The sequence below is a fragment of the Macrosteles quadrilineatus genome, unplaced genomic scaffold (assembly GCF_028750875.1).
Source record: "Macrosteles quadrilineatus isolate MER2022 unplaced genomic scaffold, UCM_ALF_1.0 Scaffold_7__1_contigs__length_78375512, whole genome shotgun sequence".
Lineage (NCBI taxonomy): Eukaryota > Metazoa > Arthropoda > Insecta > Hemiptera > Cicadellidae > Macrosteles > Macrosteles quadrilineatus.
The window spans coordinates 43,949,628-43,977,416 of record NW_026542600.1 but is presented as its reverse complement, the minus strand read 5'-3'; the positions used below and the strand labels follow the sequence as shown (position 1 = coordinate 43,977,416).

The following is a 27,789-nucleotide window of genomic DNA, read 5'->3' as shown; positions in this document are numbered from 1 at the left end:
TTAAAATGAGGGGTCACATGATAGGTGTTTACATTTGAAAATTTGGGACTGCCCCCAAAATACCCCATTTTGGGGGCTGGGGCAAAGCTGTAACTTTGATAGAAAAAAGTGCAAATTCTTATGTTGTAAATAAGTGCTGAGTTTGGTTTTCCTACTACAACGCGTTAAAAAGTTAACTGGGGGGTTCCAGACTCTTGCCGAACCCTGTATAAGAATTTGGACGAATTGTGTTTTTGGTCTCTTCGGACATCAAAATAAAAAATAAACTTATTGGTCCCGGGCCTAGGTTTTACCTGCCACCTACGATTATACCATACGTAAATTATAATGTCTCAATACTACTAACCACTTTACCGTGTAAATTTATTATTTATAATTGTTAAATTATTAGCTGTCACTTGTGTGTTCTGGCGTTTGGCCGTTGGAAGAATAAATAAATAAACCATAATAGTTCTCGGCTACTTTTAAAGGCGGCCGTGGTTAGTTCCTGAAAAGCAATAGAATGCAACATTGTCACGATTTTTAAGACTTGTACACTATGAGCTAATGTTTTACAGTAATATTATAAGCTGTGACACTCTCATTACGATTAAGGTGCAGTTGGTGTCACTGATCAAACTTCTGCTCTGCATTAAAACATATGGTAAATGTGCTCTGTTTGTATCCAATCGAATTCATCCTTTACAGTACTACCGTTACGGACAGTAGTGTTTCCATTCTCTGGATTATTATCCCGAAAACGGGAGTTTTAGACCTCGAGCGGGATTAAAACGGGATGCGGGATAGAACGGGATTTTCAGCTATGACGTATATTTTAATTTTTTTCTATTTAATTTGAAGGAAAAACGAACTCTAATTGATTAAACTACCGTAGCAAGAGATAATAGCAATGTTTAAACAACTATTTAAACACGGTACCCTACGTCAAATATAACTCTCGGGATTGAACAAACAAAAACATGCGGGATAAAACGGGATTTTCCATCATTCAAAAGCGGGATTAAACGGGATCTCTCGACCCTGCAAGCGGGATAATTTTTTGCACACGTCAAGTATTCTACAAAAAGAAAGACGACAGAGAACAGACTACAGACAGACGTCAGACGTCAGACGTGTTTTTTTTTCATTACAAATTGTAATGGTTGTCGAGGAACGACTGCGACCTTCTTGACGTTTTTATTTCAGAATCCAGGTAAACATGCTTACATTTTCAATTTTATTAGTTTAGATTGCAGTTCCTGATATCCTTTATTTTAATCAACATCGGTGTCCTGAGCATAATTGAGTATGTAGGCTAGCTCAAACTTATTTCTATTAAATATTTTGGAATAAAAAAAAACCTTTGTAATAGTGCAAACAGTGACTGATTTATGGTAACCTTGATTTTATTTGATTTTAATATGCTGGGACGACCTTTACTTGATATATTCGAAATGTCTAAACATCTTACCCAATAGAATAAAATAACCTAGCCCAGGCGTATGTACATACGATCTCCCACATTTTATTGACTAGACCTACTAAAAACTTGTTTTTAATCACAGGACACAGAAACCTACTCTTTGGGTTCCAAGGCCTACCTTACTCAGTCACTAGGCTATGTTACAATAAGTTCTGCCTATGTTATTAAGCTATTGTCATTCTCCTAGTTTAAATAATCAAGGTTACATAGCCTACCTTCAGTCCAAGCGATTCCTGTTTCACTACAATGACTAGCCTAACTTATGTAGGCTATGCCTAAGTTAAGTTATATATTTTGCATTGCAATTCCATCATCAGATGGGTTACAACTATCAACTATGCAGCAATTCCAACTGCTACAGGTATCTTTAGAGAGTGTTCATCGATGGTGCTCAACGAATGGGATGTACATAAATCAAGCTAAAACCAAAGTGATAACTTATAGCCGGATCAGCAACGTCATTGAATACGACTATGTCTTGGTTGGGAACCGGCTGGAGAGATGCAGTCGCATGAAGGATCTTGGGGTCACGATTGATTCCTCCTTTGAGTTTGGACAGTACATTGGTGACATATGTGCCAGGGCCTACCTTACCCTTGACCTGGTTATTCGGACAGTAAATCACGGGCTGGATTCCGTAGCAGCTACCATCTTATACAAGTCCCTTGTCCGTCAGCATACTTGAGTATGCTTTGGGTGTATGGTCTCCATACCAACTCGGCCTTACAGACCAGCTAGAGTCAGTCCAAAGACGATTCATCAGGTTCCTGGGACGCTGAGATGCGTTCAACTACTTAGAAGTCCCCATTGATGTCATCTCAGAATCCTACGGGCTGCAGCCATTATCATGTAGAAGACGCGTAGCAGATGTGTCCTTCCTCTACAAGCTCCTCAACAGCAAGGTAGGTTCCCTTACCTTCTGGAGAAGATGAATTTCAGAGTGCCCACCATCAGGACTAGGGAGCAGCGTTTATTTGAGCTGGAGCATGCAGGAAGAAGTTACCTCCAGAACAGCCCTATTCCAAGGCTCATGCGTTCCGGCAACTACGTCTCGGCTTCAGTGGACCTCATTCATGACAGCCTAGCAGCCATCAGGCATTCTGCGGCCGCATCTTTTTGGGAGGCTTCACTTTCCAAGGGTCACCTTGGAATTGGGAAAGAAAAGTTTCTCATATTTCGGACCCACATAGTACAACAGACTGCCCGAGAGCCTAAAAACCGTTGCATCCAACAATACCTTTGAGATTAAGTTTAAAAAGTTTTTAAAAGATATAAATGTTTAGTTGTAAGTGCAGTAGGTTAATGACAAAAGTTGTTCTGAAAAACAACTGATATGTATCAGAGAAACGCTGGCTAATAAAGACGTTTTTATTTATTTATTTATTTATTTATCCTGGTCCCCTGTCAGTGAAACCTAGTGTGCCCCATTGTTAATCGTCATTTGCTATCTTTCTCGTTTTCTGTTAATTTCATTATGTTTCAGTTATGTTGATCGTTTGTTTAATACTGTTTTGTTGGGTCAAATATTTACTGTTGTTATTGCTTTTCCATATTCTATTTCGACTTCATTGTTATATTAGGGCTTTCCTAGTCAAGATTTACCTTGCGTTTGCTAATCGATTGTTAATAACTGTATTGCCGGACCAAATTCTTACGTTTGTTATTGCTTTTTCATAATTTATCTTGTATGTCATTGTTAAATTGTTGCTAGATTTTGTATTGTGAGAAGATTTTATGTTTTCATAGTATGTTTTATTGATGTTTTAGGGAATTCAAGTAAAATATTGTAATGTTATTTGTGTAAAATATAAAAAAGAAAATGACTTGCGTTATGATTTTATGGTTTTTATTATGTCTCATCAGTATTTATTTTTCTAAGATGCCTCGAAGAGATCAGGCACGCAATGAAAGTAATAGGGCTCGCAATGTAAATAATAGGGATATGATGAGACATAATCGTTTTCACCTTATCAACTATAGATCAAATATATAACGGATCTTGAAGTCACGAAGTGACGCAAGTTGCTAGTAAATAAATAAATAAATCGAGTAGGTACTCAAAAGAGTCCAGTTCCACAGAGATCCTGCGATATATTATTGGATCAAATATTGATATTATAGATTTTAATTCGGTTTGATGTATAAACTATTAGGCTATTGAACTTCTAAACTATTAAGCCTGACTTAAGTTATTTTTTTCCCCTATGTAAACATTGAATTAAGTTAGGCCTACATTTTTATTGATGATTAATAAATGTACCTAAACACTGAATTGAGTACGGTAGGCCTATTAGTAGGCCTAGTTGATCTATTTACATTTCATCTTATATTTATTAAATGAAACTATCAAAATTCAACCAACACAAAATATATTTTACCAAAGTTAACAAAATAAACAATAAATTAATAAGTTATTACTTATTAGCCTATAGTTAATTTAATAATAAATAGGGGTATTAACATATTGGCCTAAGTTAGTTTCTTCAACTTGTAGTCGTTTACAAATTTGGGATAAAACTAAAATAAGGATGAAATAAAAAAAATAACTAATCATTTTTATTTATATGGTAAAGTTAAATTTGATGCGATACTTCGATAATAACAGGATTTAATCCGATAACATATCGGAGGTTCTCTGCGAAACTGTAGCCCTTCATAAACACATAACATTGTCTTTGCAGACTCGTCACTTGGGTGTAGCCTACCCAACATATACATAAATAACAGCTCCATTATCGTGAATAGGCAGTTTTCGTGAACCTTTTTATCAACTTTAGGGATCCATTCAGTCACAAGGCTCGGGTGTCTGCTCTTCGCTTCGTCATGACTTATGAATGTCAGTTCGGCAATTTTTTAACTGAATGTACCATTTTCGCACAGAACTTCCATTCATTACATAGTTTCCGTAAACTTCAAACAGTTGGCAATAAATGTCTATCGGTTTTAAGTATTTTGTCAACAAAATACTCCCTGAAACTGTACGCAGCTTGCCTATTAAGTCACTGAAAAATGTATTGACCGATTTTTTGAACAGAAAAGTTATCTACCCTATCGAAGAATTTTTATCTTTCAAACATGATGATTTTCTGTAAAATTCTAATTGTTAAGTAGGATATTGTTTCTAAAGTATGTAACAAAGGTTTCATGAACTGTGATATACAGTAATAGTCTTTCAGAATAATGTTATTACTGTTAACTTTATTTAAAAATGTATTGTCATTTAGTTTTAAGCTGTATCTCACTGCCAATTTTAGCTAATTATTTTAATATAGGCACTTACCCGACTTGTTTACTTGACTATAAACAGTATTATTGCCATCATTATCAATACATCTCAAAAACTTTTGTATAAAATCAGTATTATTAGTTTATTAGTACCTATAGCATGTTCATCTATTTACACCTGACTCTGTACATTGTACTTTGAATTGTATATTATCTCCATTGACCTGGCCTATTGTATGAAATGTATACTTAATAGCAAAAAACTATTTGAATTTGAAAAACCGTATAATTGACCGCACCTCACAACTAGCAGGATTTTCAATCTCAGCGCACATCTTAAGTTGAAATTATGAAAAAAACAGGCAGCACGAGGATTTTTCTGTTGTCACAGCTATCATCTGGGTTGTGAATAATTGATAATTATTGATTGTTGTTGCCCTAAGTACTTTAATAACTTGGTTAGGTACCTATACATTTAGGCTCGTTTCAAACCTGCAGGTACTAAGAATAGATTTACTGTCGCTTAGCACTGTTAGAATGTAACGGGAACAACAATATATTGCTACATAGCACTCTTCGGGAAAAAGACGCTCAACGATATATCTTCGCATCGTACTGAAAGGGTTAAGGAAGTGAGATGATCAACAAAGGTTTTAAGTACTGGAGGACTAACTTATTGCTCACACGCAGCCATCTTCTGGATTAGCATTGTAAAAACAAGTAAATTTGTATTCTATCGGAAATAAAAATTGTGTAGCCTATCCATTTATTAATAAGTGAAGGAATTTATGTGTGGATCCACAGAGATGTAAAATACAGAGGATACAAGCTTATGGGACAACCGTTCCTTTTTAGCTCTGTTATGTTGGGGCGGAAATGTACTTGTACTGAGTAAGGAAGAGCCTGAACAATGATGGCCACCTAGTATTTTTATACAGCAGTTGTAGTGCACAGGGTCTTCCCTACAGCATAAGCGCTGTAGTACGTGATGGCGAGGGGGGAAAAGAGAATGGAAGAGGACGACGAATAGAATTTGCTTTAGACACCAGTTATAGACACCACTAAGTGTACCAGTGAGTTTATCCTCTGTGTCTTACTTCTCTGTGGTGGTTCAGATGATTGTACTGGCATACTTACCCTTCATATGTGGTAATGACATTTCAGTGTTATCTAATGCTTCTTACTTAAAAGATTGGTGGAAAAGCTGCAGTGCAATGGAAACTCGTAGTTTCATCACTCCTGGATCAGAATCAGAATCAGAATACTTTATTCTTGAACATAGAGTACAGAATAGGCGTCAAACATTACAGAGATTTAATTATTTAAAATAGCATAAAGTTGTTGGGCTTTGAGGCGCTGTCGGTAGTGATGGTTATTACCATGAGTGTTGTTTAATCCTCACTGGAACATCGGTGAAGTTCTCCAGTTCATGAACTCCAAACATATCATGGATTCCAAACATATCTTTTTAAAGTTTTCCCCTAATTTAAAATACAATAGCTGGAAGTAATTTAGGTCTGGATTCATAATTTCAGTTTAGTTTTAATCCTTATTGATAAACAATGTTCATATACATCATTCTGTTGAAATATGTAAGTAATAGGCCTAGTAAAGAGAATTCCAATTTCTTTGCTATGTTAAACAGTGCTATTTTGTTTCAGAAAATTCAACAACAAAAATGCCGGTCATTGAAGGAATTGGAGATGAGGTGGTGCAGTTTTTCTCAGTTGTATTAGTCGTTGTGGTAGCAGTCGCAGCATGGTGGTCTACAAGCATCAGGGAGAGCCATCATAACATAAGAACAGTTCTAATATTGGAACGTAGGTCTAGAAACAGAACTGGAGGAGAGACAACTCAACCACCAGCCGTTGTAACGGATACAGATAACGCCATAGATACCGGCCAACCAGACAGTTCTAATGGTGGAGAAACTGAGCTTCTAACTGATGACTCACAGGAGAAAGATGACAATGAAGCTTCTAACACATCATTAGTTGAAGAGGAGGCTGCTGGTGAATGTGCCACTAATGAAGCCACACCAGAGGTAGAAGGGGCTGCAGCTCAAAACCAAGTGACCCAGGAAAGTGGCACTGGGCAGAATATTATTGTAAGGAAACGTCTGGTCCCCCTTCTTAAAACAAAATCAGCAACAATCCTGAGGGAACCACAAGAAAGAGTGGCGGATGAGAATCATCAAACAAGGGAAGGAGATCAGATTAGAATCAGGCTAAAATACTTGAATGATGATCAAAAGCTGGTCGAAGGCAGGTTGCAGGAACAGCTTGGAGAGTTCAAAAGGTAAGCTTAACTGGCAGGATCTAAACTTGTCTGTTTCATATTCATATTGTATCTATTTTGAGTGTAAGTTGACAGGAGCAACCGTCATGAAGTTTGTATTAGCTACTATGTAGAAGGCTGGCCTGAACTATGCACTTCCAACCTGAGACTACCCAAAAATTCTGTTTCAAATGACACAGGGTTAAAGACATTTAATTGAATTTTCAATTGCCAGTAAATACTGTTTATGAGATATTTCTGATTTTATAGACGGCATTTCAACATCGAGCTGTCAACTGATAAACTTGTACGGTTGATATTCAATGGCCAAGTGCTAGGAAGCGATCAGCAGACTCTCCAGGCGTGTGGACTCTATGACAACTGTGTCGTACACTGCTTGGTTCACAACCAAAGGACACCCCCGCGCACATCAGCTGCGCACCACTCTACCCCTGCCACTCCTAATCCTCCTGACTGGAACCTCACAACCCTTCTCTACACATGTGTTAGTGTGGTAAGTTAACATCTACTCCTGTTAGAGTCATTTTCAAAACGCTATAGTAACCAATAATTACTTCTTGCCAGGATAGCGGGCTAACCTGAAGTTACCTGGTGTATGAAACATAAAACCTTATGTTATAGTTTCGTGAAAACTAAAATGTTTCACTCTGACTGCATTTTCAACCAATGATGCGTTGAATTGGGATGAAAGAAAAATAATTAATATCCTTCAAAAACTAGGACATTCCGACCCTTGTGTCCTATGTTAGATCCTTAACCTCAAATGTATAAATGTCAAAAATAATAAAATCTGACAAAGAAACATATGAATTTTAATTTAATGCACTGTATGGAAACAATTTTGCACATCAGTTTTACATTGAATATAGTGATTTTAGGATCTTGCATCATTATAGTATTGAAAATTAGAGATGTGTCGATACCAAAATTGATCAATTCTGTAAAGAAAAAAAAGAGAGATTCCTTGACTTATATATTTAAATATATACTACTCTCCTTGCAATACTCTCAAATGATTTTCAAATGATTGATTCTTTACAAATCTTGGTTGCCCCTGGGTTGGAAGAACAAAGTGAATAAAAATAAACAACATAGCGTTGGCAGTGGAAGCTTGATGTTAAATAAAAATTGAGTGGGCCCTGTAGAATAAAATTATTAAGTCCTTATGGGACGTCCCTGGTAATGTTTATAGTTCTTCCAGTGCTGAAAACAATCTTAAATCTACACTGACTCTACTTTGCACACTACCACACTAATTTTAGTGTTGCACTTCAAAGGTGTATCTTTTGTAGCGGCTTCTTACTTGCTATAATTACCTAAACTCTATTGAATGAATTTGTATTGTACCAGAAATGAAATACCAAGGTTATTAAGAATTTGATAAATATATAACAATTTGATTTATTAAACAATAACTATCTAAAGATCAACATAGCAACAATTTGATTATAATTTAATCCCTATGCTGAATATGACTCGAACAGTACATTTACTCAATGCTTGAGTACAATTGCCATTGATACTTTTGTGAAAAAATATGAATCCCTTCAGGATCTCCCTTGGTAGGAGAAGTGATTGACGCAGTAACAATTCAGTCGTGACAATGACGGTGAGGTGTGAAATTAATTTATTGAGACGACCCAACACTCAATAATCCTTCTCGTTGGCCAACGAAGGAATTGAAGATGGTGTCTCGTAGTCCAACTTGTTAGTGTAGAAACATACAGACAGCGTAGCGTAGCGCAACGTAGCGCAGCGCAGCGTAGCGTATAGGAGCGCAGCGTAGTCCAATACACACAGAGAGCGCAGCGTAGCGTAGCGCAACATAGGTTGTAGACGGTCTTAATAGTGTACCCGGTACATCAGTATAGAAGATGGCTCTGTCGAAGACGGCTCGTATCAGTTTTGTCGAAAATACCTTAAGGTGGCAGTTTTTGATCAGTAGGAGAAGTGTCGGGGTGCATGAAGTGGGGTAGCGGATTTTTATCCCCCTGGAATTTTAGCCCCTGGGCAAACGTGACGTCACAAACCAGGGGGTAAAATTCCGGCCGCGAACATTTTGAGTTTCGCGACATCAGCTCGATGGATTAAACGCGGAATTAAACATATATTTTCACGGTTGTGAATTTAATCAGAACACATCAAATTATAAAAAACTAGAGTGTACGGCCCTTTTTACCCCCCGGAATTTTACCCCCGGAATTTTACCCCCCGGAATTTTACCCCCTGGCTAGATATAAAAATTAGTGAGAATGATTAATTATCTTCATTCTGTTTTAATTTAATAGTAAACATTTTATTATTAAGTAGCCTATCTTAATTTATTTGTGACATTAACTAATCGAACATGTTTTTAATTTTAATTTTGAGATTCAAGTATTAGGATTCGATCTTTGAAGCCTAATTTTGGTTAATATGACGTATATACAATCAACTGAATGAGATTACAAAATAAATAAATAAAGACAGGGCACTAAATAATGAAATGTTTACAATTAATTAAAAACAGAAATAATAAAACCAATCATTCAATTTATAAAATCGGCCAGGGGGTAAAATTCCGGGGGGTAAAAATCCGGGGGTAAAATTCCGGGGGGTAAAATTCCGGAGGGTAAAAATCCGGCCCGTACATTTCAGTTGTCTAAACACTAGTTATATGGACAGGGGGTAAAATTCCGGTTTTTATGGCTAATTGAATTAATCACGCTCTGACTATTTTCATTAGACTTCGAAATCCGCGGGGGTAAAATTCCGGCCGCGAACAAACTTTTGGCCCCTCAGGTTACTACGTCATAGTGACGTCAGCTTTGCCCAGGGGGTAAAATTCCAGGGGGATAAAATTCCGGCGACCCCATGAAGTGTGTAAAGGCAGGAACAGGCATGGTGAATACATCTTATTTCCAATCCTTAAAAAACACGAGTCTCGGTTTAAGAATTATGCAAGAATGTCGACTACAACGTTCGATCACATATTTAGTTTGGTGATTGAGAGACGCTTACAACTAATTGAAGGGGACCAATTGGTGCAGAAAAGAGACTAGAATTGACTCTTAAGCGTGTCTGCAGTCGAATGCGCTCCAATACGCTCTGAGAAAAACAAAATAGTTTGTTCCTCGGTCGTACGCTGCGCTGCGCTGCGCTATGCTACGCCGAAATACGCTACTAGTATGTCATACCTCATTTCAATGCACGGTTTTGATTTAAAACATGCGCTGCGCTGCGCTACGCTACGCTGTCTGTATGTTTTTACACTTACACAGTATCACTGTTTCTAACTCAGTAAAATGTATGAAAGATTGTTTATTATTTATTGCTACAGAGTGTTATGGCGGGTTCGTCTTTTATGCAACACACACGCCTTCACCATCCATGGTCGCAACTATCTTCGAACCTGCAGTCCACCTCAACTTCCAATTACTTTATTTCCCAATTTAATCACCAATGGCTATTACACTCTCATTAACTATTGAAGTGAATGGCGCAAGATTATGAAAACAATGAGTCTACGAATGATAATATAACAACAAAATTCTTTGCAAGTTACGTTATTTTTTCTACAAAAACCTGTTAATTTATTTAAACCTAAAAGAATAATAGTATCACAGTCTACAATTTAATACTGATTGAATGGATAAAAATGGATACAAAACACACTTACAAAAGATTTAAACCTGGAGACATGTGCTTATGAAACAGGAAATGACAAAGTATACCATTGAAAAATTATGGCATGTACGACCCACTGGAATGATATAACTATAACCATAAATGACATATATTACTTACAGTTTGGACGTCCAACACAGAACACACAGGGGAGGGAAGAAATACGGAATTAGGTGAGCTTTATACAAAAAAAAAAAAAAAAAAAAAAAATGCGAATGAATTGATTTGATCGACGAAGACGTGAAATTTTCAAAGGCGGTTTGTGTTAGTTGGTAAACAAGTTTTGCGACTTTTTTCCTTTTCAAACTGAATTTACTTTCACTCGTGCGGCAATTATATCCCTGCGGGATATAGGCTTTACGATTTGATGAAAATAGAATTTATCCAACTAACACCGCGAACTGAATTGATTTGCACAACTCGATTTAAAAGCTCACCTATTGGTCTGGAAGGTAAGGAGAAACACACTGAGACAGAGACAGCTCTGGCTGGAGGCTTATTCCCACCACTTGTAGGGCATAGTAGATTGTGGGTACGTCGTCTATTGTCTAAATCAGCTGAATAGATCGTGTTCATATTTGGTGTTTATTACATCAAATTCAGTACAATTCTCAATACCGATAACCTGAAAAATTGATTTTCAATTCTTGATACAGATACCATTAATGGCATGATAACCTGACTTGCAAGTAGATGATTCATTTTTTCTCACTAGTTATCTCCTCAACACTTGTTAGACTACAAAAAAAGTTATAAAATTCAGCTGATAATGCATATACAGGGTGTCCCGGAACTCTCTACCAATATTCTAGGGCATTGCTCCTGGGTAAGAAACATACCTAAATATCATATTTAAATTGTCTGGAAGTCCTTAGTAACTCACACAGCCGCCATTTTGTTTTTTTCAGTTATTAATTTTTTCTAAAGAATGGTTAAACATACGAAAAGGAAACTTTGCACAACCATTTATGACAACTAGACAAAGCTACAAAAAAATTATGACAATTTTTCAAATTCACAAAACAAAATGGCAGTGATTTAAAATGTTTATAAAATAAACTAGTTAATTAAGAAACAAAATTTTAAATGGCCGCCATTTTGTTATATGAATTTGAAAAATCGTCATATTTTTTTTGTAGCTTTGTCTTGTTGTCATAAATGTTTGTGCAAAGTTTCTATTTCGTATATTAAACCAGTCTTTAGAAAAAAATTAATAACTGAAAAAAACAAAATGGCGGCTGTGTGAGTAACTAAGGACTTCCGGACAATTTAAATATGATATTTAGGTATGTTTCTTACACAGGAGCAATGCCCTAAAATATTGGTAGAGAGTTCCGGGACACCCTGTATAAGTAAGGAACTCTGAAACCAATATCCTAAAATACTTTTATTCTATAACTCTTTCATTAAAAACTATTCATGGGAGAAGGCCTTTTCCAACTCATAGAGTTTGCCTCCCGTAAAAAATTATCTGCAGTCGCTCATAGGCTGCTATAGATTATGGCTGTAGGTTATGCCTCGTATGTCCACAACAAAATTAAGCTGTTTATGCTTACTGATTTTATTCTCATAAAAACATGTCCAAGGTATCGGATCTCAATTTTTGCTTGATTTTACAGATACCTTTCCCACAATGTATAGAAAATTTGTTCACTTAAGAACATGGTATCCTCCAAAACTGACTAATAAAATTCCTACATTTTCCTGCTGATTTCAAAAATTCCCTCTGGGTATTTCCCACCGCTTAAATTATTAAAGCTGTAGGCTATTAACTTTGTAAAACACAAATACAGCTACCAGTACTGTATTGAAAATACCTTGAGACTAGCAACAAATCTATAATGGATTTGCTGAAAAAAAAACCGGGAAAATGTGTGAATTTTTTCAAGAGTTGTGTGGTAACCTGTATACCTGTTGCTATGTAATGATACAGAGTTTTAATCTACACTGTTATTGAATGGGGATTTTTATTAGTGTCTAAACTAGTTAGCATTATGTTTGTGAAACACCTAATGTTTTTAGGAGTAAAGGGAACGAAAATCCAAAATTTTTTATATCCCAATAATTAATTAACACACCCTAGCAGTGCAAGTATCATTAATTATGGCTGTCAAAGTACAAAACTAAAAGAGTCAAAGCCTCTTATGGATTGACTTGAGGAATTTAATGAAATATTAGATTCACAAAGCTTAAAGATTAAATAAATTCAAGATATCACGACGTAAAAATGACAGGGTTTTAGCTCCTACAAAAGAGCTGTACAACTAATTTTTGCTAATAGGCAATGAATAACTCAATAAGTTACAATAACTTATCAACAACTAATCTCCAACATCACAAGAATTACTCTCCCTGTTTTCCTATTGTAATAATAAATATTTACAAGTTATCTTTTCAAAGTTCTCCTACTACCATTCCTCTCCTATTGTCTGTTATCTGTAGCTTACTTTGTAATCTCACCCAATACCTGCTATTTGCACAAATTTTACTAACTATTGCTATTGCTATTTAGAATAAATGGAATCCAAAACATCTGTTGCATTGTATGCTTTTTGAAATACCAATAGGCCTATGCTCAGCTCTACTCATTTGACGGTTACTGAACCTATCTGTTACAGGTGCTATGCATTGTGTGGTATTGTAGATACCAATATGCTCAGCTCTTCACTCTCACTACCACAGCCGCCCTCATTGGCCTCACTGGGATCTTTACTGTATCAGTCTTTAGTCTTTACCTCCCTGATCAAGATGGGATACCACACTAATTTTGCCAAATCAATAATTAGATGCTAAGTTGCTAAATCTCAGCCCTCTGAAGGACTTAATTTAACTTAAAAAACTTTTGCTATCTTGCTTGTTGTCATTTTTTGTGATAAGGGTCAGCCCCAGTACCAATTTTTAAGTGTAATTTAGCAGTTTCTACAATTAATACAAAAATGTCTTCTACAAAATGTTGTTGTTGATCACATGGGATAATTCATTGGGAAGTTTGTTGTAAGCAACAACTCACAAATCAATAATATGACTTTAGGACTCTAGAACATATGTAAAATATTTATGTCACAATATATTTAAATACATTTGAACTATATTATTTTAAAACAATCATTGTTCTAAACATAAACCTTATACATGTAAATGAATTATGACACTTTTTGATCATGGAAGATTATTAAATAATATTTTAGCATATAATTTTGTAAAGTAAACTAACATCAATAAATTATTGATGCCTTTCGCTATACTGCAAGTACAGGTATATAAGAGACGTAGGAATTGGCTAACTCAGGAACTCGCTAACTCGGTCGTGTGTCGGAACTGGCTAACTCTGGAACTGGCTAACCGTCTCAGTCAGGAATTGGCTAACTCCGGAACCCGCTAACTCGATTTTGTCTCGCGGCGGAATTCGCTAACTCTGGAAGTCGCTAACCTGGCCGCGCCCACTGCACAGAGCGTTGCCAACCTTGTACGACAAAATAATCGTACACTGCCGTATTTCAAAATGTCAGTGTCAATGAAGATACAGTAAATGTTATTGCTTTTTGTTATCAATTCCACTTTTAACAGATAACTAGCCCAAAGTAATTCAAAGACAATTAAAAAATAATGAAAAAGTGTTTTTTAACTGTACAATTGCCAGTTTGATGTTTATGATTTAGATCTTAAATATAAATGCCATCAGTATAAAAGAAAATTATAGAATATGAAAAATATTTAAAATTCATTTTAATTTTTACAAAATAATTTAACCTCTACGAAATTAAGCTAAAATACACGCAAAATCTCAAACACGGAAACAAATTTAATCGTAATGTCGTAATAAACCAAAACCATTAATTAATACAGTCATCAACCATCGTAACTTTCATAACTAATTCATAGATTTAAAATTAAATGTTCGTCGTTGAACCGTCCAGCTTACGTGTACAAATATCTTAGAGACTAATTTTTTATCTAGGCCTAATAGTTTAAACCAAAGCATTCTAGGCCTACTAGTAAATAGTTGCCTAATTCTAAAATGTGTTGATTTTTTTAGCAATAATGTTACATGTTTTGAAACAGTTTTTAGATTGTAACACACCACTGGTAGCACCACTACTAGCACCACTAGTAAATAATAGGAGAAGATATAATATTCCTATAATAAAACGAGGCAGGGATATTTTAATTCACGATTCTTAATAAACGGATTGACGGATTTTCCTGATTTGAGTGTTGGGTTTCCTTTATATTGCTTTCACTATCGATATAAACTATACCAAGCCATTTCTCGGTTCACCGTTCCCCGGTACTGAGCTACACAATAGACAATAGCTTTGTTTTTTGATAAGATCAAGTAATTTTAGCTATGGCCACCATTCATAAGAATTGTAACAAACAAGAACGCCTGGGTCCATTTATAACCAGCCTGGAGAAAAAGTCCAGACTTTTAAAAAGTAGGCCTACTGAAAGACGTAAAATTAATATTAATTCAACAAAATTAAGAGGATGACCCGGGTTCTACACTAATAGCCTACGATAAAAGAAATTTACAAGTTGTATTTATGCATGGACTAATTTTTTATGCAATCCATTAATACTTTAGGCCTACCACTTTATAATGTATTGATAAATATTTATTTAAATTCAATAGCTCTATTTTAAAATACATTACCACTACAATGTAACTTAATTCTGTAATTACGTTTAACGTGTAAATTTTATTATGATTTATGATTCAAGGTTACAAGCCCAGTATATAAAATACGAACTTAATAATTTAATTTGCAGAAGTTCACAAAATGGTTTTTATTCGAATAAAAGAAACAAATAGTAGACTACGAAAATAGATATTTCATAACATGCAATGGATCCATATTAAATTGGATTTTTATCTTTTTGCATACCAATAAGCTACTATTTAAGTAAGAAACCCACGTCATATAAAACACACTCCCTTATATTATTAGTACATTTCTTATCCTTATGGATCAGCTGAAGACAGTTTTATTGTTAGTTCTGTCCGGTGAACTGTCTTTAGAGGTCGTTTTTGTTCACAAATTGTTTCTTGTTTTCAGTCATTTAAAACCTTGTTTAACCAGATAAAACGTTCTAATCACAACTAATAACACGTCCCCTAGTTATATAACCAAACAGAAAAGAACAAATCATGAAGTTAACTATAAAATAATAGAAACACAATTTTGTCGACACTAGCGATCAGTGTCACCGGACATGAACTAGACACGAAAAACGAGCTTCAAAGCTTACAATGGGATGTAAAGTTTACTTGTGTTGGTTAGTCTATGGTAAGACTATAATGCATTTTCCACCCTAATAATCATAAGAATAATGTTAAACATACTTATAAATATATTTATTTTATCGACTACGTTGCTCTTACTCCTAATTAATCGCAGGATACGACATTATGGTATCGATACGATATAGGTACTACACTTTCGGCAACACTGGCCAAAAATATTCGTGCTTGGCTCCCATTGGACGGCCCGCGAGGCTTCTGATTGGGAGTTAGCGAGTTCCGCCGAGGGACCGAGTTAGCGACTTCCGTACGAGGACGGAATTCGCTAACCCGGCTCTAGAGCGGGTTAGCGGGTTCCGGAGTTAGCCAATTCCGAAACCGAACAAGTTAGCGAGTTCCTCTCATCGACCAAATTTGAAGATAGGGCGTTTAACATGGGGTTAGCGAGTTCCAGAGTTAGCCAATTCCGCGGACCCGTATATAACATATTTTCTCTGTATTTTTGTTCTTTTATGCTCACTCTAAATCTCTAGTGTCCTTTTCTTGGCTGTATAAATTGTTTTAAGGATTTCACTTGAAAATATTTAAAAATATTATCTAAAACAATGTAAAATATAGGCCTATAGTAAAACCCCTCATATCCAACAATGACACCATGGGCCATGGTCCAGCCAAAAGGTCAGATATCGGGAGGAGCAAAAAACTTGTTTTTTTCTAGTAAGAAAGTCGAGCCCAGCAGAACACATATTTCCATGACCGCGAAAAGACAATTTTACTGATTTTGTAGGAGCAATGATGTTGCCGTGACCATGGAAGATGTTCACAATTTTGCCGTGACTGTTCTCCATTTTACGGTGACCGCATTAGATGTTCTAGATTTTAACGCTAACGTTCACAAACTGTGACGCCTGGCCAATTCAGGGTTTCCCGGTGAAATTGATAATTTCCTCATGATTCCTGTTTCATCCCGATACAACAAATTAAAAAATAACTCCTGGTGTTTCCGGAATTTCTGGTCTGTGGCTACCTTGTTGGTCGGATATCCCGAAGAAACGGTTATGAGGGGTTCTATTGTAGATCGAGGTATTAGTTAAACCTGTTTTTTTTTTTTTAGAAACTGTAATAATAAAATAAGTTACTGTCTAAATTAATCACCCATTTACAGTCCAATCAAACAGGTTCCAATATCTAAATGTCCAACAATAGGGAGTGCACTGTTAAATAAATGATAAATTGTAAATACATTATCTAATTAATTATAATGGAAGAGCTCTAATGTCATTGAACATTTTGCTAGGTCAGTTTATTTTGATGCAGAGGTTTCTTGTTTTGTTGTGAACTTTAGTTAGTGTGTACACATTCACATGAAAACCTTAAAACAACCAAATGTAATGTTTGTTCTTAAAAATGTTTTGGCCTAATATAGATCGTGACTTCAGTCTTATATGGCTTTTTTACATTCCTGTAAGTAACAAGTTTTTGTGTTGATAGCGAAAATACCATTATCATAGAGTTAGAAAATTATTTATTTCTTATACTAAGAGTCTATTCTGTTTACACCAATAATTTATGTTTATTAAATATTAATTTTAGTTATTCTGGTGTTATATGATTGTCATAATCCCATCTGAACTCAACCAACTTATTTAATTTAAGTTCCTACAAACGCTTAGTCTGGATTATAACATGTACAAATCAGTGGCTTTGTTGCTAAAATATAGATCACTAAGGGGGTTCACGAGCTGGGGACTTCATAGTCCGCGACCAGACGTTGGTCCCAGACTATATAAGCGCCGACCAAAAAACGGGTTCACGAGTCAGAGCCTAATGATGTGAAAGCCGGGCCCAGTGTAGGTCAAGACCAAATCCGTAGCAGAGCCTAATGACAGAGATTCGCAGGGAATTTCTGTTGAGACGTTGGTAACAACCAGTAACAACAGTCTGGAAACACATGTGAAGCCACTGCTGCTGGCATACGCACTTCCATACAATAGGATGATCGTGTGAAAAAAGGCTGAACCAAAACGTCCAAAACGATTATTTATCTTGTATTTCATTGTCCCAATGCTCGCCTATGATAATCTATCTAAGTTTATTGATTTATAAATACAACACTCCACGTTTGTATGGAATCAGATAATGGAAGTCTTTAGTTAAATATATTTTTCTGTGTGCATTATTATAATTCAATTAAGATGCATGACATAAAAAATCGGGTATTTATAACCGAATGGATGCCTATTTTGCATAAATGCCCGATAATTTAAGGTGGTGATTTTTGCATCGGATAATTTTAACTAAACTTATTTAAATGGTACAATTATTGAAACTAAAATGTATTTAGAGGTACTGATTATTAAATATAAAAATCGTATGTGTGTGCTGGTTTTAATCGTGGCTGTGACCTAAGAATATTCTTTCCGTTATTCTTACACTCTTTAATAATCTAACTGTAAAATGTTTCAAATAATATTCTGTAGTTAGCTCGTAATATTATTTATGTTGACAGCTATGGTTTTTAATTTACAATTTGTGTTGTTGCGATTTTTAAAATCAGTTTCATTACAATGCGTTTATATTTAGGAAAACATTGTTTTTTTTTCTTTGGGCATAGTTTCGAACTGAAAATTTGATTTATTCTGCTTTCATTACCAAACAAATAGCTACCATCCAAGCTTTACTAACATCCAATAAATCACCAGTTTCTCGATGAAAAGTGTCATCAAATGACTCATTGACGGCATCTTTGGAACATTTAAATCTATCTTTAAATTCATCAAGTCATAAAGGGTTTTAGTCATGATAACGAGCTGGTCCTATGCGAGGTAGTGGAGTGATGGTACATAATTGTTAACATAATACAGTATAGATATTTCATAGTCATATTCAATACAAACGGCGACCAGTGAGTACAACCATTGACTATATAACCACGGGTTATATAGTCAATGGTACAACACAAGACGGTGATATCACCGCGTACCGTACTCAACGACTGACGGTTTGCTTGATGTTTCCCACGGCAAAAAACTATTTTTGATAATTATGTTAGATAACAATGGTTTAACTGTTGTTGATTAGTTATATTTATATTCTACGCATAATTTTGTCGTTAAAATTGTAATAACAGGGGGTTTATCAGTAAAAAAAATCTTTGTTATGATACTACTTTATTACGTGCATAATTTATCTGTCGTTTTAAGTTGTTTGATGATTTTTTTTCATGTTTTATGAGCCTTTTTACCATTTTTACATATTTATTTAATATGGTGTTGTGGGTAATGAAATTGTTCGGAATTTAATGAGGAACCATATTTAAACATTAGTTTTTAACAAATAATAAAAATAAAGGAGCTAATTAGATAAAACTCGCATCATGTCACGTTAAACCTGCCTCCTACCAGGTCTGAGTTGGAGACCAAACACCATTGTTCTTTTGGGCCCGAACCATCTCATTTGGGCTCGGACTAGACTCGTGAACCCACCGAGACTAATGATAAGAAGCCGGGACTATCTGTAATTGGACTCGTGAACCCAACTTTTAAAACCGGGTTTTATCCCTGCACTAATTGTGTGCCACCTATCAGTTTGGTCCGCGGCTTATATAGTCTCGAGCTCGTGAACCCGATTTTTTAAGTCGCGGCTCAAATACCGCTTATTTCCGGATTCTGGGCTCGGACTACGATAGTCCCGAACTCGTGAACCGCCCCTATATAACACAAATTTAAAGTGTCAGTAAAACCAGGTTACTTAAAGCGCCCAAAACATTGTTATTATAGGTAGATCAAAACTAAATTAATGTAATAAATAATAATACAAAAAAATTTGGGGAATAATGAGTTGTGAGGTAGAACTGATAAAAAGGGATTCCTTCCCAATCGAAAAAGTTAAATTTCAATTCAGGACATTTGACATTTGGTCAGGTCCTGGTGGTTCTGACAATTTGCAACTTTATGTGAAGGAGATTTGAATAGCTTTTTTGCAAGCGTTGGAATAGAGCTGGCTGATTCAATCGACCCTGCTGATGACCCAGTTGAACTGCAATGACTTTGGCTTTGCACTAAACTGCACTTTTGACTTGCAACCGATCAATGGACTTTACTTACAACGTAATGTTTACGGTTAACGGGGAGGGTCAGCGCCGGGGCTGTGATGATGTCTCGAAAAGCAATTTCAATGTTCTATGTGACCCCTTACTTCATATTATCAACCATAGCATCACTTCTGGAGTATTCCCTGATTGCTACTAAAGTATTTCCATTGCACAAATCTTAACTATTTCATCAGTAAACAGTTTTCACCCTTTATCGCTGCGAAAAATTCACAAAAATGGCTGCCATTTCGAGACAAATTGAGATTGAGAAGTTGTTTCCACCAAAATGTTGCTCTAAGCATGACTTTTCTAAAAATGTACAATGTGATATAGGTTAACATAAGGAAATTTCTAGATTCAAACCCGTGACCTTCATTTCAGGAACACCCTACTTGGATCATGTTCTAAGTATTTTCTTCAATGGATTTATCTTATGTGATTTATGGGGAATAACTTTATTTGGCGTTTATAGTTGACAACATACTCCCGCAAAAGTATGTCAGGGTTGGTACTAAATTGGAAAATAAAATTCCCTGACTTTTCCAGACTGATATTATACTTTTTCCAGGCATACCGTAAGTCAATATCGACTAATCAAAATCAATAAATATTAGAAAAAATTTAAATATTTCTCTTATTTTTAATCACTCCCAAACAAAACTTGTTGCAAACTATATACATTTTGATTCCTCTTCCGTACCGATAACTATCTATATAAAAATGCACATCAGTGCTTATGTCGTTCTTTTTGCCATTAGTCATCACCCTGACAAAAATATGTAGAGCAAAATTTAGCATATCTGTAAAAAGGTAGTCGTCTTTCAGGGGAAATTCCAGAACTTTTTCAAAATTCCCTGACTTTTTCAGATTTTCCCAGACCGTACCAACCCTGTATGTGCACGGGTGGTCTGATTCACACTCATTTGCCTGCAAGATTTTATCCCAGGCATCACACACTAAATATTTTAGTTATCGCTGTATAACGTACATAACCCTTTACGTAGCTTGCCCAGTGGCCAGTAGGGGTGTGTGATGCATTGAAATTCCGATTCGATTCAGTGGTGGTCAATAAACGATTCGATTCATGAGGGAGTCAGTACAGTAGACCCTCTCTTAACCGACCCTAATGGGACCGGACCTAGGTCGGATAACTCAAAAGGTCGGTTAAAACGGGCAATCCCAAAATCATAACATAATTAAGTGTTATTCATTTGGAATTATATATTCATTATTTTGAAGTCATACTTGCATTATTTATAAAATAAACTACTCTTATCTCATTTTTTCCTATTGATAGAAAAGTCATAAATAAACACAAAACACCGTTAAGTTAAATAGGCCTACTTTCAGTGGAATCCTACACTCATCTCCATTCATACTTGGCTTTAAATACCTACTTTGTATGGTCACCATTTAATAAGAAACGTAAACGTAATAGATTATAGTACTAGGCAAGAGTCAATAAAAACTCCTATTTTAATAACTTTAGTACTGTAATGTATTAATTAATTGATACTTTCCAAATCTACCGTAATACAGTACAGAACCTTTTGTCGAAATTAAAGATACAAGCAACCATTTTGTTACAAGACAGGATAGGATGTTTATTTATAGCCTCTCACTGGATGCTCGAGGAACAAAAACTATCTTGACCTTGGAGTTGTTAACCCCCCTTCCCTGCCCTCCCTACAAGTTGCGTTGTTTGTTTATTCTAGCGATAAGATAATCAGTTCTCAAAATCGTAACACACTTTACGATTTTATAAATTTGCCACACAGATAACAAATCAGATCAGGATGTGATCGCGCTACGAACGATGATGAAAAACTGACAATACGGTATGCTACATTTTTTGTGATCAATACAAAATAATTTATTCTTAGTCACATCCTGAGGAGATAAGCGTATGGTTCAGTTCTCATCGCCCAGCGTGGGAGCGGAAATGCCGAGATTCCTAGAAAGTGGCGGTTAAGCCGAACTGCTCTCAAAGCAAGGTCGGTTAAAACAAACAGTAATATTTTACAATGGAAGGCGGATAATCCGATTATCGGTTAAGAGGGGGTCTACTGTATCCATATACGAAAAATGCCTGCAGAAAGTCAATGCAACAGTACAGAAGCACGTTGGTGTTGCGTTTCCTTTACGAAGGCGTTGTTATTTAATTAATTCTTTGCATGTAAATATTGCTTTGTTTTACAATTTTTTGTTTTGACATTGCAAATGATGAGAGGGTTTGTTTTTTTGTCTTGATGTAAGCAGTGTAAGACATGCTTTACTAATGTAAACATAGCCAAAACTAGATAGGCTACTCCAAAATCATTCTAAAAATAACACAAGTCTGAAAAATTGTTACTTGATACTACTAGCATACATAAAGGTGGCCGTGCTGCTAGTAAGATTGATGTTTTAGGCTGATGAATTTGGTATTTTTGTAGATTTATCCTCTGATTTTATCAATGCAAACCAATTGAAAGTTTCAGTATAAATCTAACAAATGTTTTTATTTGTTTTCACCCAAACATATCTTAATTTGTGAAATCAATATGACAAAATAGGTAACATGCTTTAACAATATGATTCTGCAAACTAAAAATTATGAAATAGGCAAGTAATGCAGCTCACTGACATTTCCAACAATACAGGTTCTCCTAATATACGATTGAAAATAAATATTTCTTCATCTAAAATTCATATGTTATGTATGAATAGGCCTGATACTTCGTCAAAAAAAATTTGCATTACATAAATGTGGTAAATTTTAATTATTGCTAATCCACTCTATTGACAGGTATGAATAGAAAAATGCTGTATTGCTTTGAATCGAATTGCTGCGTCGAATCGAAAATTGTTTGCTGCTTCGCACACTCCTATTGCCCAGTATGATTTTTGCAATCCAGGAATCAGGAGTCCATAGTTACATGCAAACATATCTTCCCAGAATTTTGATTTACTTGACTCACTGTGTTTAAATTTCAAACAAATAAAACTGTGATCAATCACACTGCAAGCGAATTGCAGAATATTTTTTCAGAGGATAGCAGGCTTACCTGAATGGGAAAGAGTCCAAACTGGCACAGGAAACACAAAACTTTACACTATATACACAAATATATAATGTTTTGTGAATATATATATAGTGTTAAGTTTTGTTTCTTGTTTCGAGTTTGACTGCCTATTTTGTTTCAGAACTAATAGGGGAATTGACAGATACATTTTATTTTAAAACACCTGGACTATTTGTGCAAATCAAATAAGGTGCCATTGGTAAATGAAATAAACCATAAAAGATAGCATAGTTTATTTATAACAAACTGTTCCATTCTCACAGAAAACAATACTAATATAAAACTAGTACTGGGGCACTACAAACAAACATACAGTCTAACAGTTGCCAAAAAGAACCAGGTTTGCAATGTATGACTAGTTTAAGCAACATAATACAGAGCGACCTAGCCCGGTTTGGCTCTCTGTGGCCACATTATTAGTTATTGCGATGAATTTACATTTACATACAGCAGTCTTTTATTAAAAACCTTCAAGCAAATAGAGAAAAAATTATAGTTTCGGTAGGTACTTGTCTTTGATATTATATATCCCATCTAAATATATTAAATCACATGGAATGTTAAAATCATTAGAATTTACTGAAGTAAGTTTTAAGTTAAAAATCAATTCGTAGATAAACATAAATCTGTCCACAGAGATATGGGTTAAGATATTTATTTCTATGTTCACGATAAAGTAGGTACAATAGGTAGTTGAAAATCAGCAAGACCTAACAAAGGTATCATAGCATGTTTTACACGGTTCAACTAAATCTCACTGTACATTAATTTCCTTATAAAAATTCTAGACAAAAGATGTAATACTACGATAAGATATAATACAAACAGATATTTTATAAATACACCACAACATTTTCTTGTATTAGACGTTATAATGAAAATAACCACCCGAAAAAAAACTTAAAGAAATAATGAATGAGTCCGACAACATAAGTGTTTACAACCCCAGAGTTGAATTTACAAAAACACTGCAAGTAAATGCTACACCCGCTGTCACTCTATATTTTGAGACAAACCAAAATTAACAGTATCCACAACTATGTTGTTTTTTTAAAAAAAATAGTGCTACCTGAGCAATTGACAACAAATCAAACTACACATTTAAAATTGATATTTTCACCATTCAAATACACAAACTAATCTTTGATTAGAAGCCATTGTTTAAAATGATTTAAGATGTACATTTTATTGTTCTTAGAACAAATTAAATAAGCTAAAGGGAAGAAAATTCACTAAATATATTAAGTAATAGAATAGGAAAAGATCATGGACTGACTAAATGGTTATTTAGACTCCCCACCAATGTATAAAACACTGTCGTGTCACTTTACCTGTGGCCACATAAATAAAAGCCTTCCATCTAATACATCACTCCGCACATAATGTGTGTTTCTAGAATGTATCCATTCATTTTGATGGTTTTAAACTGTTTTTAGTTAATACAAGGATCCAGTCCTGATTTGTTTGAACAAAAGGGAGTTTATGGACCTTTGAGAAGCATGAAAGAGCAAATGGCACACAGTTTTACAAATTAATCGATCATTAGTCGACAATACAGTTCGCAAAACAAACATTTGTTAATTTATATAGCGTTCTTTAAAAAATACCCTTAAAATATTTTTGGTCTATTCCCAATAACCTACTTAGTAGTTGTTTTTAGTCATTAACCAATAAGCTACTATAATATTTTGTTGTAGTTTCCATATTTTACAAGTTAAGACATATACAGTATTTACAAGAAGAATAGGATAGCAACTAACAGTTCAGTTATACAAAAGGTCTACACTCTAAATATAAGCTTAAATTTGTAACAAGTTCTATCAAAATTGCGCCAGATTGGTAACCAAATTGAATTCATTAGATTCTGCAAATGACCTGAACCTTAAGTTGAATTATTCTGATTACTTGAACTTAAGTTACAATAACAACAGGTAACAAATCGTAACTTACTAACAATAGACTAATTAACACAAAACAAAAGAGGTATAAATCTGAAGAGGTCTACTTGAATTAAAATACAAAGTGGCAGCAGGAGTGATGGGAAAAAAGTGACGGATACTTAATCTGCTGCACTCTCGGACTCTTCCAAAAAAGCAAATTTGTTTGAACCCACAAAATTCTGAAACAAAAAGATGTTATTAAAACAATGTAAATTTAACAAAATCATTATTTAACTACTGTAATCAATGCAAACTTGTTATTATAATAACTTCTATACAGTTCTACAATATTGAATATTTGAATAATGTAGTACAGTAATCTCTCAGTAATACTAAGCACACAGGTCCAATTCCATTTTTTTCTAGATAATCCCTTTAAACAAAAAAAAAAAAAAAAAAAAAAATTACCAATAAACAAACATGCATGTATCATTCAATAATGTTGTAATATTGTATTTTAAATAACTTCTTGATCAGCATTGTAGGTGTTATTAAATTTACGGAAAGTAAATAAAAGAAACGTCTTATAACACTTGAAACATATATTTACGCTTATACTGTTACTCACAAGACGGTAAATATACAAAAAAGGTGGTAAGTGGTACCACTTAGAGGTGGTAAGTGGTATAGGTACCACTTACCACCTTTTTTGTATATTTACCGTCTTGTGAGTAACAGTATAAGCGTAAATATATGTTTTAAGTGTTATAAGACGTTTCTTTTATTTACTTTCCGTATTGTATTTTCTCAGTCATCCAACCCGTGTGGGCCCAAAACACAGTAAACTTAGATTATTTTTTTTTTACCTAATTCATGTGTGAGCATTAGAATGGACAACGACGGAATCGGTCGGTTCGGGTCAGAACAATTGTATAACACAGATAAAACAATTATAATGAGCCTAAACGTAACGCAAACCCATATCAATAATATAAGAATGCTAAATATAAGATTCTAATCTAAAGTTTTATTTCATAACCTAAAAACCCCAGTACGATCAGTACAAAAATATCATGACACTCCGACAGATTTGGTGGGATGTAATTTTAAATAGCAGAAAATGTTGATGATTTTAGGTTTGCGGTTAGTAAAAGTAGTCACAGTTTACATTTGGTAGTGACATGGAATTTTGACGAGAAGATGATGGTAATGTCCACTGGCCATTGGTCTGCGTCAATGTATTTTTAACATAATAGCAACTTTGCCGAGGGGTGAGTGTAACTTTGGCGTTTATAATCGGTGTATTATTATTGAATTTGAATTATTTATATTTACCTTGTGAAGTGTTTGTGTACATGTATAGCAATGATATTCATGCATAGATCATGAATAATACTTAAGTATGAATAGTGGAATGTAGTATTTACATGGACTTCTTCGGGTTACTTAATCTATACAGGATGATTGGTAGTCAGTGTGAAAATTTGTAAGCTATTTTTATGAACACAAATTGCGATAAAAATACACAATTTGGATAGTTATATCTCACTCCTACTTCCGGCAACAACCATTTTTAGATTTTTCTAAATTTCTTGACCTTGTCTAATATAATATTGTTTGTCTCAACTAGTAACCATCATAATGATATTTTCAATGGCATTTTTAGAATCCGCATTGAATGTTCTATCTGAAAACGTATAGTTTGTTACAGCAAAATCTATGTAACACCTTCTAAGTTCAACTTGAATAACAAATTTGGAAAAACAATGAAAAGGGTGCAACAACTTGCTTAAGAAAAATTTTGTTAAAAACTGTCAAATAGTATATATGTGGTTAAAAATACCTGCCTAATGTCTTATGCATGTTCTTGGTGCACATATTTACTGTACATGTAAATTATTGTATTAATAATATATTCAATAGGACACATTTTTTAAGCATGCTCAGCCAGATGTCCTGATCTTATGCCTGTGGAATTCTGCTTTTCTATGATTTTTGTCTGTTTTTTCCAAATTTCTTATTTAAGTCGAACTTAGAAGGTGTGTTACATAGATTTGGCTGTAACAAACTATACGTTTCCCGATAGAACATTCAATCCAGATTCTAAAAATGCCATTGAAAATATCATTATGTTGGTTACTAGTTGAGAAAATAGTTATTTGTGCAACTAGTGAGCAAAGTGAGCAATTGACTCACTCGAGAGAAATCCTTACTCACGAGCCATAGGCGAGTGAGGAATGGTTTCGCGAGTGAGGCAATTGCACTTTGCACTCGAGTTGCACATTATATTTTTCCTACAGTTACAATAAAACAATAGTTATTTGTGCAACTAGTGAGAAAAGTGAGCAATTGACTCACTCGAGAGAAATCCTTACTCACGAGCCGTAGGCGAGTGAGGAATGGTTTCTCGAGTGAGGCAATTGTACTTTGAACTCGAGTTGCACATTATACTTTTCCTACAGTTACCATGAAACAAATAAATTGGTGAAGAAACATAACCTATTTTTACACAGAAGTGAACTTTTAATATAACATTTAACGTGAAGTGACAAATACAACAGTACATTTATTTACTATTTGAGTTTGTGTAAACATAACCCCCAAGACGGATCGTGTTAGTATGGTTGTATCTTAAATTTGTGTATCTATCGCTGTTTTGTGTCGCTATGACAGATCGTGTTAGTATGATTGTAACTTAAATTTGTGAATTAAACGTTGTTTTGTGTAGCTATATTTTGTTTGTTTGTTGTTTTTTCTTTCAAATGCCTCCGACAATACGACAACGAAACATAGACAGGAGGCGTAATCGTGATAACGACCGCAGCTACAGAACAGTGACACATAATAGGCTCAACTAT

At 34.8% G+C, this 27,789-nt stretch overlaps 2 protein-coding genes across 3 annotated transcripts in view; one reads left to right on the top strand and one right to left on the bottom strand.

Moving 5' to 3' along the window:
• Window positions 1-1,094: 1,094 nt before the first annotated feature.
• On the top strand, window positions 1,095-17,489 carry LOC128998220 (transmembrane and ubiquitin-like domain-containing protein 1). The gene is made up of 4 exons (XM_054424252.1): window positions 1,095-1,192; window positions 6,349-6,985; window positions 7,235-7,478; window positions 13,270-17,489. The coding sequence occupies exons 2-4, from the start codon at window positions 6,366-6,368 to the stop codon at window positions 13,414-13,416; spliced, it is 1,011 nt and encodes a 336-aa protein (XP_054280227.1). The 5' UTR covers window positions 1,095-1,192; window positions 6,349-6,365; the 3' UTR covers window positions 13,417-17,489.
• Window positions 17,490-23,269: 5,780 nt separating this feature from the next.
• Window positions 23,270-27,789, bottom strand: part of LOC128997935 (eukaryotic translation initiation factor 4B) — a 66,014-nt gene continuing 61,494 nt past the window's right edge. For both annotated transcript variants that reach the window (XM_054423781.1, XM_054423782.1), the window contains exon 12: window positions 23,270-25,170. In XM_054423781.1, the coding sequence (XP_054279756.1) occupies window positions 25,111-25,170 (60 nt within the window). In that variant the 3' untranslated portion in view covers window positions 23,270-25,110. The remainder of the gene's footprint in view (window positions 25,171-27,789) is intronic.